The sequence below is a fragment of the Dermacentor variabilis genome, chromosome 2, assembly GCF_050947875.1.
Source record: "Dermacentor variabilis isolate Ectoservices chromosome 2, ASM5094787v1, whole genome shotgun sequence".
Lineage (NCBI taxonomy): Eukaryota > Metazoa > Arthropoda > Arachnida > Ixodida > Ixodidae > Dermacentor > Dermacentor variabilis.
Window position 1 is genome coordinate 59,201,256 of NC_134569.1, and position 18,773 is coordinate 59,220,028.

At 43.5% G+C, this 18,773-nt stretch overlaps 1 protein-coding gene across 1 annotated transcript in view; it reads right to left on the bottom strand.

The window, feature by feature from the left end:
- Positions 1-18,773, bottom strand: part of Trpm (transient receptor potential cation channel, subfamily M) — a 50,545-nt gene that overhangs the window by 12,007 nt on the left and 19,765 nt on the right. Inside the window, exons 8-16 of the mRNA XM_075678717.1 lie at positions 17,898-17,970; positions 13,106-13,206; positions 11,146-11,280; positions 10,379-10,429; positions 5,990-6,130; positions 5,014-5,279; positions 3,482-3,710; positions 2,440-2,823; positions 1,581-1,709 (exon numbers count right to left, since the gene is read on the bottom strand). Of these exons, the coding sequence (XP_075534832.1) occupies positions 1,581-1,709; positions 2,440-2,823; positions 3,482-3,710; positions 5,014-5,279; positions 5,990-6,130; positions 10,379-10,429; positions 11,146-11,280; positions 13,106-13,206; positions 17,898-17,970 (1,509 nt within the window). The remainder of the gene's footprint in view (positions 1-1,580; positions 1,710-2,439; positions 2,824-3,481; positions 3,711-5,013; positions 5,280-5,989; positions 6,131-10,378; positions 10,430-11,145; positions 11,281-13,105; positions 13,207-17,897; positions 17,971-18,773) is intronic.

Consider the following 18,773-nt stretch of genomic DNA (forward strand, 5'->3'; position numbering starts at 1 on the left):
TCAATCTACTAGAAGAGGCAAAGCCGCAAATTATTATTCCGTACTTTCTGATCGATCCCCCGCGTGATTTGTAAAGCATTTTACGAACATTTGCCTCGCACAAATATTTCAGAGCATATAAATGAGCGAACACAGAACCGTAAACGTCTTGCGAGCTCTTCAATGTGAACATCCCATGACAGGGTGTCATCGAAGTGTAAAGCCAAGTATTTTGTGTTTTTTACCAACGTTACCAGAGGAAGAGAACGTGCAATGCAGCCACTGGAGCGGAGATAAACAGGAGAAATATACGAAGCTACTTTATATGGACTCTGAAAACATACCATGTTAGTATTCGATTTATCAATAGACATTTTGTTGTCAACGAAGCAATCAAGTAGTTTAGACACATCATACTGTAGTACTCTAGCGGCTTCGTCCAAAAATTTGTTCTATATAACCGAAGCCGTGTCATCAGCATATAAATAAATTTTTGATGTTAGTCATAAGCTAGCAAAATCTTTCATATAACTATTAAGAGGAAGCTTTAGCTCGGGCCCAACTCCGACGCGGCCTATTCAAATACATGTAAAACGCAAAAACGTTTTTATGAGATAACCCCTGGACCGATTTTGATGAAATTTGTCGTATTTGAAAGAGAAACTTAAATTCTAGTGACTGTTGGAAGCGGAATTTCGATTTAGGGCTTGAATTTTCTTAAAATGATTTTCAAATATTTGACCGTTTGAAAAAAGTAGAAGCACGAAGTTTATAAATTCATAGCTCTGCATCAACAACCGATATCGCGGTTCTGTAAACGGCATCCATTAGATCATTCAAAGCGGACAAATTCAATATGTGATTTTACATCTTATGTGAATTTGTTACGTTGGTTACAACGGTTTTGCAAAGGTTGTATTTCTCTATGATTAAATTTTTTTTATATTAATGTGTAACATATCAATTTTGTCCGCTTTAGATGTACTATTAGATGCAATTCACATAATTGTATTATCATTTTTAGTGGTTAAGTTGCAGAGTTGTAAACTTGATAGTTTCGTTTTTTGAAAATTTTCGATTTTTGCCAATTTTTAATAAAAAATTGACAATCTAACTCAAAAATTCGAAACCAACAGTCACTAGATTTTAAGTTTGTCTTTTAAATGCAACAAACCTCGTCAAATTTGGTGCAGTGGTTGCCGAGAAAAACGAATTCTCCTTTTACATGTATTTAGATAGGAGCACTTGAGCTAAAGCTTCCTCTTAAACAAGAGCGGTCCCAAAACGGACCCTTGCGGCACGACTCATTTAACCCACAACGAAGAACTATAAGACTCCGCCACACAGACACATTGCTGCCTGCCTATACATATGTTCTATGTATAGTCTAAAGAAGCTTCAGCTGCTAGACAGAGCTCGTTCAGTCTCTCTTTTTTCGTCTCGGCTCTCGTGTAGAGGCACTGCTGAAGATAGAACCTTACCAACACGCCGTGTTTGTCCCGCTTCTAACCAGCACACAATAAAACATAAGAACACAACCGATGTGGTATCATGTATATGCACAGAAGTCAAAGTGTCGTGATTTATGTAAAATCCCTTACCTCTCTCACTTTTTCTATGGCTAATGTCACAATATAAGCAATCACGTAGACCTCCTGCCAGGTTGGTTCGGGGCGCATCTTCACAAGAACCACGTACGTGAAGAAGCAAAGAAATATTCCATAGGCAATCTGTGAAAAAGCAAACAAATACTTTTTGCTCAACTTCTCTAAAAAAGAACCTTATTAGGTTGCGGGATTTCCAAACTCCCTCTAACCCTACCAAAATAAGACGGTGCAGCGTGTCGTAACAAAAAGTACGAGCTTGCACCAGATTTCATGACCCCACATCATGAAGCAAAAGAGTCGTGTACCACTGTTTCATGGAAATGTTTCTTTTTTAAAGTCACTTACTTAGCGGGAAGTCAGAGATTGTAAAACTCGATAAAACTAAACACTCTCCTCAGTGTACCGGTGTGGTTTACATACAGTCCTAACTCTGGTGCGCTCGCAGAATATGTCTAATTGATGCCCTACGTGCAGTATTGCTCCTTCTTTTCGACATTGCTTCGAAAATAGTAGCGAAACGCGGAAACACCCGTGTACTTAGATTTAGGTGCACGTTAAAGAGCGCTAGGTGATCCCAATTTCTGGAGTCCCTAACTACTGCGTGCCCCTTAATCAGATCGTGGTTTTGGCGTGTAAACACCGTAATTTAATTTGTTTGTTTGTTTTTCTCAAAAATAGTAGCGGCCATAGCCAAGGCACAGTGAACTGCACAGACATCGGCTTTGGCAAAGTTTACAGCTTCCTGTCTGTTTAAGTGGAATACGCAGCGCGTAGACTGTGAATGATGACTGGAAAGGCCCGTAGAGGAACGTCCCGCGGAGTTTCCCCGTTCCATCCCACATACTGTACTCACAGCGTGGCTCCAGAACTTGGTAACGGGCGCAGCGTAGAACTCGTAAATCTTTCGTCCCAGCTTGAGAGGCCGCTTGCGCGTGCGTATCTTGAGGTAGGCAGCTTCGGTGTCCGCCGGGAAGAGGCTGCCGTTCTCGAGACGGTTGAAGACTGACGAGCACTTGCGGGACAGCGGACCGCCGAGCGTTTCGGGGTCGAGGTTGATCACGCCCGGCGGGTTGAGCACTCCACCCGGCGGGTCGTCTACGTCCGGGTTCGAATCTTCCTCGTCGTCCTGCAGGTCCAGGTAATGCTCTTCCTCGGTCTGCGGCATCAGCTGCAGCTCTTCCTTCGACTTGAACTCAAGCCAGAGCACCGTCGGCGGAAACAAGAGCCCCAGGATCACCTGCGCGCGAAACCGAAGAGCACTCACTTTTCAGGATGCAGTGCTTTACAGCCACGCGCTGGCACGCACTTTTAACTTCGATTCTGAGAACAAAACGGAAAATTCGAAGCGCTTGCACAGACAGGGACCGACAACAAAGGTTTTAAGATTGCATCGCGTTGCGAGGGCGTGTTGGCACTAAAGCGGTGACACCAGGTACCGAAGGAACCGAAGACGCTGAAAGAAAATGCGCTTGAATTTTGAGTGATTGTGTTTGCCGACGGCGGTGCACCGGTGAAGAGGCAGTTGCAATGAATGCACATGGAACCTGAATCAAATACATGGTCATAAAACAATTGTGGCAGCAACTCGACAAGTAAAATTTATTTCATGCCGTACTTGTCCAGAAACACACACACAAAGGCGCGCGCGCGCACACGCACGCACACGCACACACACACGCACACACACACACACACACACACACACACACACACACACACGCACACACGCACACACGCACACACGCACACACGCACACACGCACACACGCACGCACGCACGCACGCACACACACACACACACACACACACACACACACACACACTCCATCTTTCCCCTCAATTCTACTCAATTTCGTTCATTTTATCTGTCAAAATTTGCTCTTAGGAGTCCACACCTTGAGGCTGACATTCTTTCGGGTCCGGAGTGCGCCCATCCAGAGCTCGGCAAGCAGCATCTGATTGGCTGTGTGGGCAAGGAATCCGCTGTGGTTGGCAGCAACGGCCAGACCCAGGCAAGTCTGCTTGCTCCAGTTCTGCAGCTCGTACGTCAGTAGCTGTAGCGTTGTGTTTTCGTCTTGGCGGTAGCAGTAGTCCAAAAGGTCCAGCGCGAGCTTCTCGAATTCCCTGCGCAAGCGACCAGCGCCAGTAGCGTTTGTTTTTACCACTAGTTTATGGGGTTTCTTGGCGCACGTGTGCCAATATCTTTATTTTCTTTCTGTTCTGGCGAAGATGCTTCAAGTGGCATTTAGAGAAATGCCTTTTTATGTTCTTTTGACGAAGATGCCAGAGTGGAATATTGTGAATATGTATCTCGTTTTTATACTCCTATATGTTCTTCCTTTTAATACCTTTATCGTTTGTAGTTGGTCATGAACTTCGTTACAGGAAAGTGTAGAGTCGTTATAAAGGATCAAGATAATCTGTGCAGTAATATATTGGTTATTTACTTGTATTCCTGGTGAAACATCTGGTGCCAAAGACGCGTATTCATGCCCAACAGTTTCTGAAAACGAAACGCGTGACTTGGATATTGTAAAGCGGTGACATACACAACATTAGTATGGATTGGCGGACGGTCTCGTTCAGTAGGTTTGCGTATGCATACAGCACGTGTCATTTGGGAGTCACTTCATGTTTTGTGTTCTCTTGTTCTCTTCATTCGCTTGTAGTTCGTACGCACACTTTCAGGTGCGCATCATGTACAATACCTTGCCATGTGTAGCCACAGCAATAAAAGGCAACTGTGTACATAGCATGTATGGATATTTCCGTAAGAGAGCCATGAAAGGTTTTTTTATATTTTTTTCACCGCATAGTGGTCATCGTGTTCACAATCCATATCGGAAGTTTCAAGATTGTGCCTTATGCCTTCTACTGAAAATCGAACTCTCCGCGAAGCTATTGGCCTTGATTTAAACAAAATATTGATGGCGATCGGTGCAATCAGGCATAGCCTGTGTCTGCTCCCCTTACCAACTGACCGGCTTCCCACACTTCCCACGCCTGCACCTTTTTTACACTTCGACTTGCCTAATGCTAACGCAATAGAGGTCTGTATAGTGTAACGACTCTTCTCGCTTCGTTCTAAGCCTTTATCATCCACCGTTCATTACCAGCCGATGCTAGTGAAAACTCAGGTGGAGGAGCGCTCAGAGCGCTGGAGAAGCGCGAACAGCAGTTATATTACAGAGAATCATGCCATTATTCCGGCCACACCTTTTTGTATTGAGTATTGCTGCGAAGAGACGATGGTAAACTCTGAGCACAAAATACATGTCTATAAGCTCAGTTAAAATTTTAATAAATAGAATTATCTATCTGTAAGTATGCTGAAAGTTGTCAAGCTGCAAAGGGTGTCCGTCTCTTCCCTTTTCTCAGGTCGCCTCAGTGAGCGCAATGGCGTTACACTTCAAAGACGATACTTTACCGGGCATTCTGTCTGAGCTCGTCGGAAGCGTCTGCTTCCAGGTCGTCCTGCGCAGCCTCGTGCGCCATCGCCCAGTAGAGTCGGCTGGCCACGAGGGCCTTGACGATGGCTTCTTCACCGTTCTGCCACATGAATATGGCCATGCGCTGGCGTTTCATCAGCACTGCCCAGATAAGCAGTTCGTTGAACGGGTGCGAGAACGTCGATTCGGAGCCCAAGAGTGCCAACGAGGCCTCGGTATTCAGGGCCGTGTGCAGCGTAGGGGCCTGCGTAAAGCCCAAGGCAGGGTCAGATAGGAAGTGACTGAGTTTATTTTTATTCAAGACAAATCACCTCTGTGACTATGAGATGTTAACTGGCTGGACGAGGGAACGATCAGTCTCAAATAACTAATAAGAGAGAGAGGGAGCGACGTCAAGGTTAACCAGTGCATAAACGGGCTGGCTAACCGGTGTTTTGGTAAGCAGGAAACAGAATTAGGTAAACTAGCAATGCACATGAGCAAAAGAAAAGGAGAAATGAACAAAACGAATAAATGCTCAAGGGGAACAACATAGAAAAGGACAAGGTGTTTTTAAAGCATCGAAGGCAGCGCCCGACCGTATGGGGTCGCAAGGCCCCATACGGTCGCACACAAGAAAAAGAAGAGCTAACAAGCCATGACATTTACTGTACTCATTCTATTTTTACAAGTAATCCAAGAAGGACCGCAATTTCACTTTCTGAAAACACCTTTCTTTGCCTAAATAAATTTGTGCTTCGCATCTTCTTGGTGAGCGCAACGTCGCACGCTCTCCCGCATCTCATATCCACTCTTTCTTTATGCATGCTCCTACTGTATCGCAGTACAATAAACTTCGCGGCACTGCTAGCAAGTTTACTATAAATATTGTAGCAGGTCTTGAATATGGCACTTCGCACGCGAATAGGCCGAGCGGGTGGTGGCGTTCAGCGAATGGCCCTTGACACGACTCACCGTGGACATGCGGCGCATGACAGTCGAGTAGAGGTTTCGGAACTTCCGTCGGCAGTAGGCCGACCGGTAGGCGCCGCCCATGAGCTTCTCCACCACCAGGCCAATGTCGTAGAGTGTGTACCGGTAGCCGGAAGGAAGGTTCTGCGAATGCAGGCGCCGATCGCGCGCTGTTCGAGAGCAGCAGCGCAAGCACCGCGACTCAAATACGATTCAGCGCGTGCGCCCTCTGGGCTGGACTCTGTGAGCGCACCTCGTTGGAAAAATAGGTACGTCGAACCTGACAGCCGAGTGATGAATGTGAATCGTTAGCGGCAGTCATTTTATGCAACATTGTAAGTCCATTCTTCTCAATACTTGAAGAATGCTTTTGTGAACATTATAACGGCGTGTAGTAGTTGTGTAGGTGTCTTACAGGAGTACGTAATACGCGCGAGCAGCGCCGACACACTCACAGTCAGTGCTTCGTACACCACCCCTGTTTTTGACTCGCTTTATTGCTCTTTGGCAGCACGATTCACAAACATAAAATATTAGGGGCCACTCAACTGAAATTCATCATTATCATCAGCCTGGCTACGCCGACTGCAGGGCAAAGGCCTCTCCCATACTTCTCCAACTACCCCGGTCATGGTATGGCCATGTTGTCCCTGCAAACTTCTTAATCTCATCCGCCCGCCTAACTTTCTGCCGCCCCCAGCTACGCTTTCCTTCTCATGGAATCCTGTCCGTAACCCTAAGTTTGGACAGCGACAATTCTGATAGGCAGGAGGAGGCCTGGAATCGACATCGGGACGAGATGAAGAGGAAACGAATCGCCCAGGAAACAGACGAACAGCGCGCCGAACGACTGGCTGAACGCCGCAACATAGCCAGACAACCAGACTAACCTGGACTTGCAATCAGGATTAACCAAGGCTTAGGATTCGCTACGTATATCGTGGCATAGCCGAGCTAAGCCACTGCCAATTTTTTATTATTCTGATTATTTCATTCTCATGATGCGGATCCGCAGTCACTACCTGCCCTAAGTAGATGTATTCCCTTACCACTGCCAGTGCCTCGCTACCTATCGTAAACTGCTGTTCTCCTACGAGACTGTTAAACATTACTTTAGTTTTCTGCAGATTAATTTTTAGACCCACCCTTCTACTTTGCCTGTTCAATTCAGTGACCGTGCTAACTGAAATTACATGCAAACAAAAAAAATATCTTCAACTGGTGTATTTGTTCTTCAGCTTGCTTGTATGACGTAATGAGTACGCAGCGTTTGGGTAATAAATGATGTTTTCCAGTTTTTGCTTGGAGACGCGGCACGGCACCCACGGCTAATAAATGAGCAGTGTTCAGATTAATTTTTCGTTAGTTTATTTTCAACCTATAGTATCTCAATTGTCCATAGTCTTATTCAAAAGTACCTGTGGCTCTACATAATTCTTTCTTTCTTTTTCTTTTTCGCTGCAGTTTACGGACACGTCTATACCGACATCATTTCCTTCATGTTCTGCACTCTTGGAAAGAACTATATGCTTCATTATTTCGTATGATCGAAGCTCCGCATATGGTATGCGAACATTTCAGCCGAAGTGGGAATACAGCTGCATGCGCCTTGTGGCCGATATCCATAGGAACTTTCAGCTTTAAACGGGGGGGGGGGGGGGGGAGGAGGAGAGGGGGCCGGCCAAAAACACGGCAAATACTGTAGAGCGCGCAATTTTGAATGATGGAGCTCTTTGCTGGAGAATTGCTTCAAACTGTTGAAATGTACTTTGCACTTTGAGTAATCACTGGGCACTCTAACCAGACACTTACATATAGCTACTAAAGAGATTTTGTATGGTCGCATTTTGACGTTATGCACATTTTCTTAGAACTCCTCTATGTGTATGCTGAATACTCAGCACACGCTTATACATGTGAGAACATGGGAGGTAGTAATAGTTACTTCCAAAAAAGTCAATTGGTTTAGAAAAAACACCAATATTGTTAATATTGTATTTTTTGCAGAAATTGTGGATTCAGATGTAGGCGGTATTAAACAGACTTTCTCTCCAGAAGAATATCTGAACAATTCCATACGGTCTACACTCGCACGGAAATGATGGAGACAATTTTTTAGACGGAGACAACACCGCTCGTCCAAGACATCAGCTATTCGATTTAATGACGCACATTACCTACTACCGAAAGAAATTTAGTATAATAAAACAGCAGGCAAAGAGGTCGAGATGAAGTAATAGGTTGGTCACAACTAATACAAGCGAAAACTGACGGGCAGACTTAAATCGTCGGCATGTCGTCTTCTAATTTGCTTTTAACTAAGATTTCCCCGAAACATTCCACAGTTTAAAAATAAATTAAGTGGTGATTTGATAAAGAGGACCACGAGAAAGTGCACCAATATGATTTTGTTATGCATATCATTTAGCCACAATTCAACCAAACTTCATGCCATGAAAACAGAAGAGAAATTACTGTGGCATAAAGGCAGCGCAAAATTGAGATAACGTGCATAGAGAATTTGATAAATATATTACATATTGATAAAGATATGGTCACGTTGCTAATATTACCGTCCTTCCGTTTCAAAATTTTGCTGCGAAGCAGACCCGTTGGTTTTCGTCACACCTCCCAGCACCAGTCCCTCTTCTGTGCATTAAATGTTTGTTGTATTTTGCTTTCTTCTGTTTTTGAAGCTCAGTTCAGTCGCAAGTTTAATCCGAATCAAAAGTTCGAACTTGCAAAACCATGCGAATGCTGACAGCATTCGCACTGTTAATAATACTGTTAAATTAATACTTATAGCACTATGAAATGCTTACCGAGCACCAAATCAAAGCATTTGTTGCTAGTTTTATGCCTCTATAGCAGATGAACGTGGTGCGTGGAACTCATACGCACAAATACCCTGATAAAAAGAGTGACCAGCCCCAAGCGTCCGCAATACTAAAAAGAAAAGCTACCAAGAAACACAAAGCAATGCGGTCAGCGTCCATTGTATATCATTAAGACCGACAAGAGAAGGAATAAAAAACTCAAATATATTATCTGCATTATGCTTTACTTCAATTCCACTAGAACTTAGTGGAGCAAAAACGTGAAGCTTGCAACAAACTCCCTACCGCTCCATTTATTTCTCAAGGCCAACTGTCTTTTATTGAAGTATCCACCCATAAAATTTAGTCCCTAATAAAAAAAAACTTATTATTGCCGTCTGTTATTCGGCACGGCCAAGGCAGCTTACCCATTTACTTGCTACCCCACGAACGAATATATATAAAAATGAAAGAAAAAAGCGAAATGACGCATTTGCGCACAACTTTAACGCGCTGCATGCGTAAATAACAGCACAGAAAGCGAAAACCGGTTACTGAATAAAGAAAAATGATTGTGCGTGTGCAGGGGGAACGATGATAGGAAGAAACGGGCTTTCCAATTTCACGCTGCACGACAACGTCTTGATGCGCACGATCGAGAGGCCGGAGTTTTTTTTCCTCGCATGTCAAAATGCCAAAAGCTTCTTTTTTGTTGCTGTTGTCTACCAGGTGTCACCGTCGACCTGCCGTTCTTTTCCTTCGTTCAGTTGCGTTGTCGGGCAGGTGTCACCTTAAAGCCGTGCAGGACTGGCGAGGCTGAAGGCGTGCAACCTTACGTCCGCTCCCGTGAGCTACTGAGGAGCCTCGTTCAAGATGACAGCAGCGCGCGCCGGCTGTGCAAGCTCACACGCGCTACTGTCAATATTAAGATGCGTGTAGAATAAGCGTGCAAAAGTTACGAAAACTAAGTTTAATATGAAGAACTGTAGGTTCTACGTGAGATATGGCTCAGGGCTTGGTGTAGAAGGGAGCTAGACTAAATCGGAGCAAAAGTGAGATTTACGTTTGCTCACAGAAGTTTACGGGACACAAATTTCACCGCGAATGGGAATTCCTGCTTCGTTCAGGCACGGTGCTTCTAATTGCATGGATTACTGTCTAGTTCGCAAAACTACTACGCACGGAAACTTCCGATTGCAGACCATGTGCCCAAGCTTCCCGGGAATACAAATTTCTTTTTTCTTTCTTTCCTTCTTTCTTTTATATCTATCTATCTATCTATCTATCTATCTATCTATCTATCTATCTATCTATCTATCTATCTATCTATCTATCTATCTATCTATCTATCTATCTATCTATCTATCTATCTATCTATCTATCTATTCAATCAATCAATCAATCAAATAGACTGCCGTGTCAAATCCACGATGAAGCACCTATTTTGGGCCAGGATATGTGCCACATTATAATAAAGAGTGGTGCAGTCCGGTGACCAGCAGTCTCCACAACACTGCACAAAACCTGCGTGAGGCGGTGCAAGTTACCATCGTATCGCTGCCGAAGGTGTCCTTACCTTGCGCACCTCTTTCACAAGAAAGCGAAAGGTATTGCTGGGTCCATGTTTCTGCCATTGAGAAAAAAATGGGAAGGGAGCAATGAGATTGAATCAGTGAAGGTGTATCGACAAATACCGAAAGAATAGAGGCGGTAGGCAAGAAGGCGGTTCTTTACGCAAGCTGCGACATACGCTCGAACAGAGTTGGCGTGGGTGCACCGCTTTAAAGGGCGGTGGATCTCACGCTGAAAAGTCGTTTCTAGAATAAAGGGTCTATTGGTCTCTTGTTAACTAAAAAAGCCATGTACTCTCCTAAACTGCGACAGATAGGTCATGGTGGATATCGAATAAAATATAAGAGAGAGCCGATATCACCCGTTAAAGCCAGGCAATCAAGTTGGGGCACCGAATTAAGCTCAAGCTATGTTATAAAACACCGTTTCCTTAAACCCTGCAAATTCCAGCTGAGAGACTTCGCCCCCGCCAGGTCTTACACGAATCAGAAAAGTGAGGCGTTCAGAAATGTCAGGCGTTCTCTATAGCACCATCAACATTGGTTATAATTTTGCTCTCTTACATCCGATGGACATTTACGCAATAAAAGTAAGTTAATTGTAGTAAAAAAAATATCGCATCCTTATATAATTTTCATTTTAAACTGTTCATGCCATTTAAGTTGTTTATTAAGCATGTTCACTATAAACGTACATGACGTGTAGGGAAATTACAGCACAGGCTAAATTGGGACTTCGCAAGCGTGTTCAGCATTTGAAGCTTTTGCTTACTGTGCTGTAGAGTTCCTCGAGGCGTGGTATGGTCAGGAACTTGTGCATGCTGACCCCGTTCTCCAGCAGGATCTGCACGAAGTCTACTCGATCCATGGCGAGCGCGTCCATCATCGCTTGCTCCAGCGCGCCCGGCTACGTCAGTGCAATGAACGTAACGAAGCTCTGAGTCTGTCAACGCAGCTAAAGTGTTCCCTCCCTTGAGATCATCAAACGCACCTGCCTACTGTTGCTTTTCGTTACAAACATTTTTTTCGTTTCCTCTTAGATTTAAGAACATATGTGTACCAGTAGGAATGGAAACCGAGGCAAGATATGCTCACACTCTAAAAAGCTGATTAGAGGATTCAGAGCAATGAATAAGTAGATAAGACTACGTCCCTGATATCACCTCTGTCTCTCGTTAGGCGTCATAGGGTAACAAAACACTAGGTAAAATTAGAAGTTCACATTTCTAGTTCACAACCACATGCTCTCTATATGAGTAGGTTTTTCTGCCATTTTAACGCTAAGACTGCAACCAAAAACATCTTATACGCGCCGGAGCACGTATTTTCTGATGATGGGTGCTGCATTGGTGATATACTCCTTGCACCAAAACCAGCTTGATAAGGCAGTAAGCCAATTTTGGCTTCTATCCACAAGACTTCGCTTTTGAGAGTTTTAGTAATGACCGGAAATCGGACACCCGTCTCTTGTGATAGCTGTCAACGTTATAAAGGAGGTGATCGCCGTGAAGATAGCCACTCGTCGAAGGTGCGTACAGCAGATAAGTTTTGTGACCGTTTTCTCTTAGCTTTCAACATGTAAGCGAACAGAAGGAAATAGAAGGGTTTGAAATAACGCGATTCTTTAGCTCAAGGAGCATGCACTCATATGAATCAGACCCCTTCTTCCGGCGATAATAGGTCCCTATTGCTCAATTAAGGTATCAAATCAGTTCATTCAATAAAAATGCCTCTAAATAACATCCTCCTGTGATTTCCTCAGCTAAATTTGGATCAAAAAGACGCAATTGCGGTCACACTTTCTTCGGTGATCAAGGGCCCATAGACTTTCTTTCTTCCGCGACATGGGGTACCACACATTAACTTCATCTGATGATGCCGATAATTCATGTTCTAGTATCCCAGAAACGCACTACGATTAGCAGCGTCCGCACAAGAAGTGAGGATTGCTAGAGTTAGACTGGTAATTAACGAAAGATAATCGTGTTTACTACAGTAGCACCCGCTCGCAACGCGACAGGTAAAGGCATTGAGATTATTTGCGCTTGCCTCACGTTTAGAAGCGCTGCCTTTACCCGACCAAATAAGCACACAGGGCCAGAGCTGGTCTTTCTAGTTAAGAACAGGCATTTATGGCTAATTTCAATCAATCAATCAATCAATCAATCAATCAATCAATCAATCAATCAATCAATCAATCAATCTAAGAACTTTACCTTCCCTAAAGCTTACAGTAAAGAAGGTGCCCTGGAGAAAAACTGCCTCATCGCAGTTGAACTGGGCCCCAGCTGCCCATCATCATTGAAAACAGGCTATGGCACTAAAGTCATTAACACAACCTCCACAGCAGGAAAATAAACACTACATTCATGTGGTTTATACTTATAAGAACTGTTTAGACACACCAGCTTTCGTGTCCTACTTTCATGTTCTTTAGTCGCGTTTCCCTGTTTGGGTAAGTCTCAGACGTAATCTAACAGTGCCGTCCGAGTGTTTACAGAATAAACACCTTTCACTTTCTCCCGCTCATCCCTTCCTTAGCGACTGTACGCACGTCGTCCTGCGTTTCCTGCTTCCATTGCTCACAGCACAGGGAAGCTAGCAGGAGTACGTTGGCCTTGTCCCCACATCGCCTGTATACTGCCTTTGTGCTGCGCAGTTTCTGTTCAGTGTTCTTTGGTGAATCTGGGATATCATGCAGACGCGACATTCAAATAGCTCCCTTCTCTCACCGGCCACTCCTGGCCGTAGACGAAGATTTCCGAACGTGCAATGTCCGCCCTATTCCACGTCAATGCCAGGTTCAGCTGGTCCACAGGTGGCAGATACTGGCCTGCGTTGTGAATTGGGACAGAAACGAAGAAATGTAAATGACAGCGGTATTTTTATATATTTTTCTTTTAACCCCGTGATAGCATGTATGCTGAACCTAAAGAAACAAAGACGCTGCTTGTCATACGTAAGCAATCCGCACGACGTATGCATATGACTGGATCCGAGCGCGACGTTATGTGCGGTACATTAACAGCCACAGGCATCGAAAGCGCTGAAGAACCAGGCAATGGAGCACCATCGACAACTTTGTATCTAGCCCTCTGTGTGTCTTTACTTCTGAAATTTTAGGTAGAGCCCCTAACGACCATTTCAGAACGTTTTATTCTTGCGCCATATTAGCGTTTTTTCTTCCATAGATGTTTGCCACCACTTGTTTTGAATCTTTCTGCACCTAATTATAGACAGCACTATCACACCTTGGGACTGGCTAAACTGCTTCGCTATTAATTTTTTTTTTTTCGCAAAAAACCATAGAAACTACCATGCAGTTGGGTGTCACGGCAGCGTGCAGATGCTAAAGCAAAAAAAAAGAATGCTGATCATTGCAGAAGTTGTCATGTCGTTTACTTTATCAGGAAACGTAAAAATTCTTTTCTAGAACTTCAATAGGGCATCAAGAAACCATTACGCTATAGTGGTTTCATGTACTTATTTTTGTAAGTTTACATTCAACATTACTATTCTTTTCGTTCAATGGTATTTGTTGATCATTCTTACCATATGATCCAAAGACATCCCGTTTCACCTCACGCAACAAAACTCACATGAGCCCTCTTTCAACTCAGTAAGCATGATGATAGCAGTATTTGTCTCGCTTTTTACTCGGCATCCGGTTCTTGCATTCGTGCTGATTTCTAACTCTACACGCACGCAATATTTCTGAGCCTTTCTTGCGTACCTTTCTGCCCGGCACTGCAGATCACAAAATGCTCAATCGACCACCCTACTCAACTCTGCGTACGTTATATATTGTGGCGAATTATTTTCCTCGCGGTCACGTTTCCGTTGACCTTTATAGAGCTCCGACGTTACGTTGAGTAGGACAGGCTCTGTCGTATTTTATCATCGTTAAAGAAAGCCTAGAGTGAGGCTGCAGGATTCCTGTATCTCTTTATAGCGGTGAGTAATCGGTGGCATCGAGTTTCGAAGACACAGCCTCCTGCTGCCGTATCGCATGCACTTAAAGAATAGTGTTATAATACACCTTGCTTCAGTATAATATAGTGTGCTGGTAGTCTGTCTTCTATCTATAATATATAATTGTTCCTGGAGCCAATGACTGACTGCACCTGGGCGCAAGATAATTAGAGACAGTTTTTCACCACGTAGTCACAATTCGCGAACTAAAGCCGTCTTACGTGGACACTTGGCTGTAAGGAGATTTCGGAATCATTGCAGTTCGGAACTGCATAAAACACTTCCTAAAGTATCACATCACTGGGCTCAACCTCGCAATTTTGACGCCACGACGCTGCTTCCCATTTAAGTTGGTGTCTACAATTAACGACAAGGCTTTTTATAGAAATAAATTATTAGTCATTTGCTACGTAGGTGATGGACACATGATTGCCGCGAGCCGTATAGACAACGTCATAGATTTTTAAACACTAGCTAATCATCTGGGTGGATTCTTATTTAATGATCACAATATTAAACGTTTGCGCGATAAGATTGAACTTATTCTTCATTTCTTTTATAAATTACGTACTTCTTAACTCAAAAGCGTGCATTTGTGTTAATAAAAAAATTTTATGGTTTGCTTTTAAGAACTTACACGTGCTAGTGTAGTGACAACGAAGAACGCCAAGTTGATGCTTGACAAGAAACGAGCGACACGCAAGAAAACCGTTTGAAATTTGCAGTGTTTTTTCGCGACCATCGCCTAATCTTTTTTTTTATTGGGAAAGGGGGGATTTGATTGGTGGAGCGTAATTCGCTTCTCTGCTGAAGCTTCAACAATATTGTGCCCTTTAAGTGAACGTTACATAAACTGCATTCTTAGTTAAGAAAATAGGAGCTCCTTGAAGATTTAGCGCAGCTTCAAGTAGCTTCAAGTTTCCTGTCTTGAATATTCAACCATTGCTTCTCATTCGTTTCGCTTTGCAAACGAGGGTTCCACAAAGCCGCATGTATTTAAGGAAACGCACAACACACCGTTCATTGCCGGGACCCATCCGCGGCGACTCCCTCGAGACTACGCATACCGTTCACATAAGCCGATCAGCTTGCAAAAACAGCCTGCAAAAACAGCCTGTATTTTAGCGCGTAATGAACGGCTGTCGTCGGATATCCGAAACTCGCGGCGTGCCAATTTAAATTAACCTCGCGGGCGCGCTCGGGATGACTAGCTCGCACGAACAGAGTGGAAACTAGAAAGATATAAAACTCGTTAGGATTAGCACGGTAGGTGCGGAAATAATATGACGCAAGTTTCCGGCTCGGCCAACCTACGCTGTTAAATGTTTACTCGCTGTGGACCTTCGTAAGGTGTGGAGCGTGTAAACACTAGAACGGTACTAGAACACACATTACGCACAAGAACATTATAACCACGTGATATGACGTTGATTAAATTTTGAGCGAGCTTTAGCATGTCTTTTCACTTAGAAACGCTAAATCAAGATAAACTCACGCATTGTAAAAAAGAAACGAACACGCAAGCACTAGAATACTTATGTGAACGAGAAATGCGAGAAACATCATAGAATGCAGTTGATTAGTGTAAGGTTTCATCTTTATATTTCAACACGTCCTTATATTCGAATCAATTCTTGCGGCTTTCATTTTTTTTTTTTTTTTGATTAAGCGCACACAGCCAAAATCATCTATCTCTGTGCTTGGGTCTGACTTTTTTTCGCTTTAAAACATAATTGCTTTATTCTGATTGAATACCGTGCTTCTAAGCTGCCAGTATGATTTTAATAATTGCTTTTTTATGTCGATATTCATTAGGCCAGAGCAAGTTATAGCTCAGGCCGACCTCTCTGCCTTTCTGTAAATAAATTTCTCTCTCTTGTCGCGTTTTGCATGTATATTACTGATATTTTAGCTATCATGCATTCAACTAACTATCATTGGAATATTTCTAAGTTCTTAATGATTTTCTTTATATCAATACTAAGTAATACGAAGGATTTTTGGCATCCAGAGGCAATGTAAACGGCGCTGTACAAAGTATTTTGGTAGGCTGTGCTTAGAACTTAACCACGCTGAATCCTGCAACAACCAAAAACACACCTAAGCATGCTTCGAGAACGTTTTCAGATGGAAAAATACCAATATAGTCGAAAATATTAAATCTGTGACGTAGTGCTATCGACCCACCGCTGCAGCTAGGGTGGCACATTTAAGAAAAGGGAAGTTTTGTTTTCTGCACCAGGTGATCAACTTTCAGAAAAATAAATGGGAACAGAGTGTTGCGAAATATTGCACGTGTGTAAAATGATCTAGCCATTGTTTAAGCGTCCCTTTCGTCGCACCACAAACGAGAGCAGAGCTTCCACTGTCTGAGCTCTGAATTTTAATGACCAAACATTTCTGCGCGTCGTTCATCTCGCTGAATAAATCACGTAAGAATAGCAACACTTATTTCAAACTTATTTAGCAGCCTGCCGTACATTCAAGGTATATGCGTTGGAACTTTAACTTTTGATTTTATTTTGATATTGTTGAACTTTGATGTTACTTTATTTGTTTTAACTCTGCACTGAGTGTGCGTACGTTCAGACTTTAAGAGAAAGCTGTAGCTCAGGTGCTCCTATTTAAATACGTCTAAATAGAGAATTCGTTTTTCTCGGCAACCACTGCACAAAATTTGACGAGGTTGTTTGCATTTAAATAAAGAAACGTAAAATCTAGTGACTGTTGGTTTCGAAGTTTCGATTTAGGTTGTTAAATTTAGTTACAAATTGACAAAAATCGCGAATCTTCAGAAAACCAAATTATCAAGTTTACAACTCTGTAACTCAGCAATGAAAAATGATGTCAGAATTATGTGAATTGCATCTAATAGTGCATCTAAGGCGCATAAAGTTCAGATGTTACACATTAATCTAAAAAAAAAGAAATGTAATAATATGCAAATACGGCTTTTGCAGAACCTTTATACATAACGTAACGAAATCACGTAAGCTATAAATTGACATATCGAATTTGTCCGATTTGAATTATCTAATGGATGCCGTTTACAGGACCGCTATATCTCTTATTGATGAAGAGCCATTAATTTGTAAACTTGGTTCTTCTGGTTATTTCAAACTTCCGGATTTTTAAAAATTTTTAAACAATATTTAAGCCCTAAATTGAAATTCCGCTCTTAACAGTCACTAGAATTTACCTTTCTCTTTGAAATGCGACAAATTTCATTAAAATCGGTCCAGGGGTTATCTGAGAAAAGCGTTTCTGCGTTTTACATGTGTTCGAATAGGCCACGTCGTAGTTGGGCCCGAGCTAAAGCTACCTCTTAAAAGAATTTTCTTCTTTGGTCTTGTGTTCTATTTTCTTTTTATCAAACGCTTAAAGCAGACGTCACATCATCCACTGTTTGACTGTTTTTGAATCGGTATATTTTCGAGTGATTGTTTTTCCTCATAACGCTTCTTCAACTGATCCCCTAGCTGGACCTATCTTAAGAGAGCATTTCTGTTTAAGGAATCGCCGAGAGGCTAACAGTGTATATTGCCTGCTTGCCTTTGAGCAGAGCCGACAGGACTGCCTGGTCGAGTTCCTTGCAGGGGCCTTCTCCCATGCGGAAGACCGTTATCTGCGAGTCAGAAGGAGAAGCGGGGGTGTAAGGGGACGCAGGGTGATAGGATAGAGAGGAAAGGAGAAAATGAAAGTACGCCGTGATTGCAAGGCCGAGCTGTGGCGATGAGCACTCCACTGAGCCGTCTATGAGTGCTCGATCTCCTGTCCTCCTTACGGGCCCGCCTCTACCGAGTGCTGTATTGTGCGCGTCGAACGCACCTTGCGGACGCATTTAGGCGCCCCTCACTTAGTCTCACGCGAACACCTGGACGGCATTCGGATGCGTGCCACTTGCGGTGGCGGCAACGTTTTGCTGCGCATTGCGGCAAGAGTGCCAGTGTGCTCGGTTGGTTAGGTATAGATGACAGAATCTGTGCATCGAAAATTGTAACCACTATCTAATTATATATGTATGCAGAAGAACTGAGGACCGTCTTCAGGTTGTCGCGGGCACCTGCAGTAATCTTTATCGTGTTCGGCGCACGCTTCCACCTCGTCTACTCTCAAGAGAAGTTGACCACTACGTCTTTCGGGCCTGCCAGCGCTAAACATATCACCTGCTTTTCTCCCTCATCGCCGGTTATATTTTAATCCTCAACGCTTTCTTTCATCTCGTTCTCGCTACGCACCCAGACACATGTATATTTTTCTTTCTTTTTGCCAGCATTTTCACTCCCTCTAAGAGGAAGGCAACGGAAGACGCAAGAAAACGCAGGCTGGCAACTGTCACTAGGAAAAGACGTCACTGCGCCACCGAAGAAAGCATCCCGCGTTGGGACAGCTGGACGCCCACAGCGGCGGTGCAGAAAACAAGAAAAG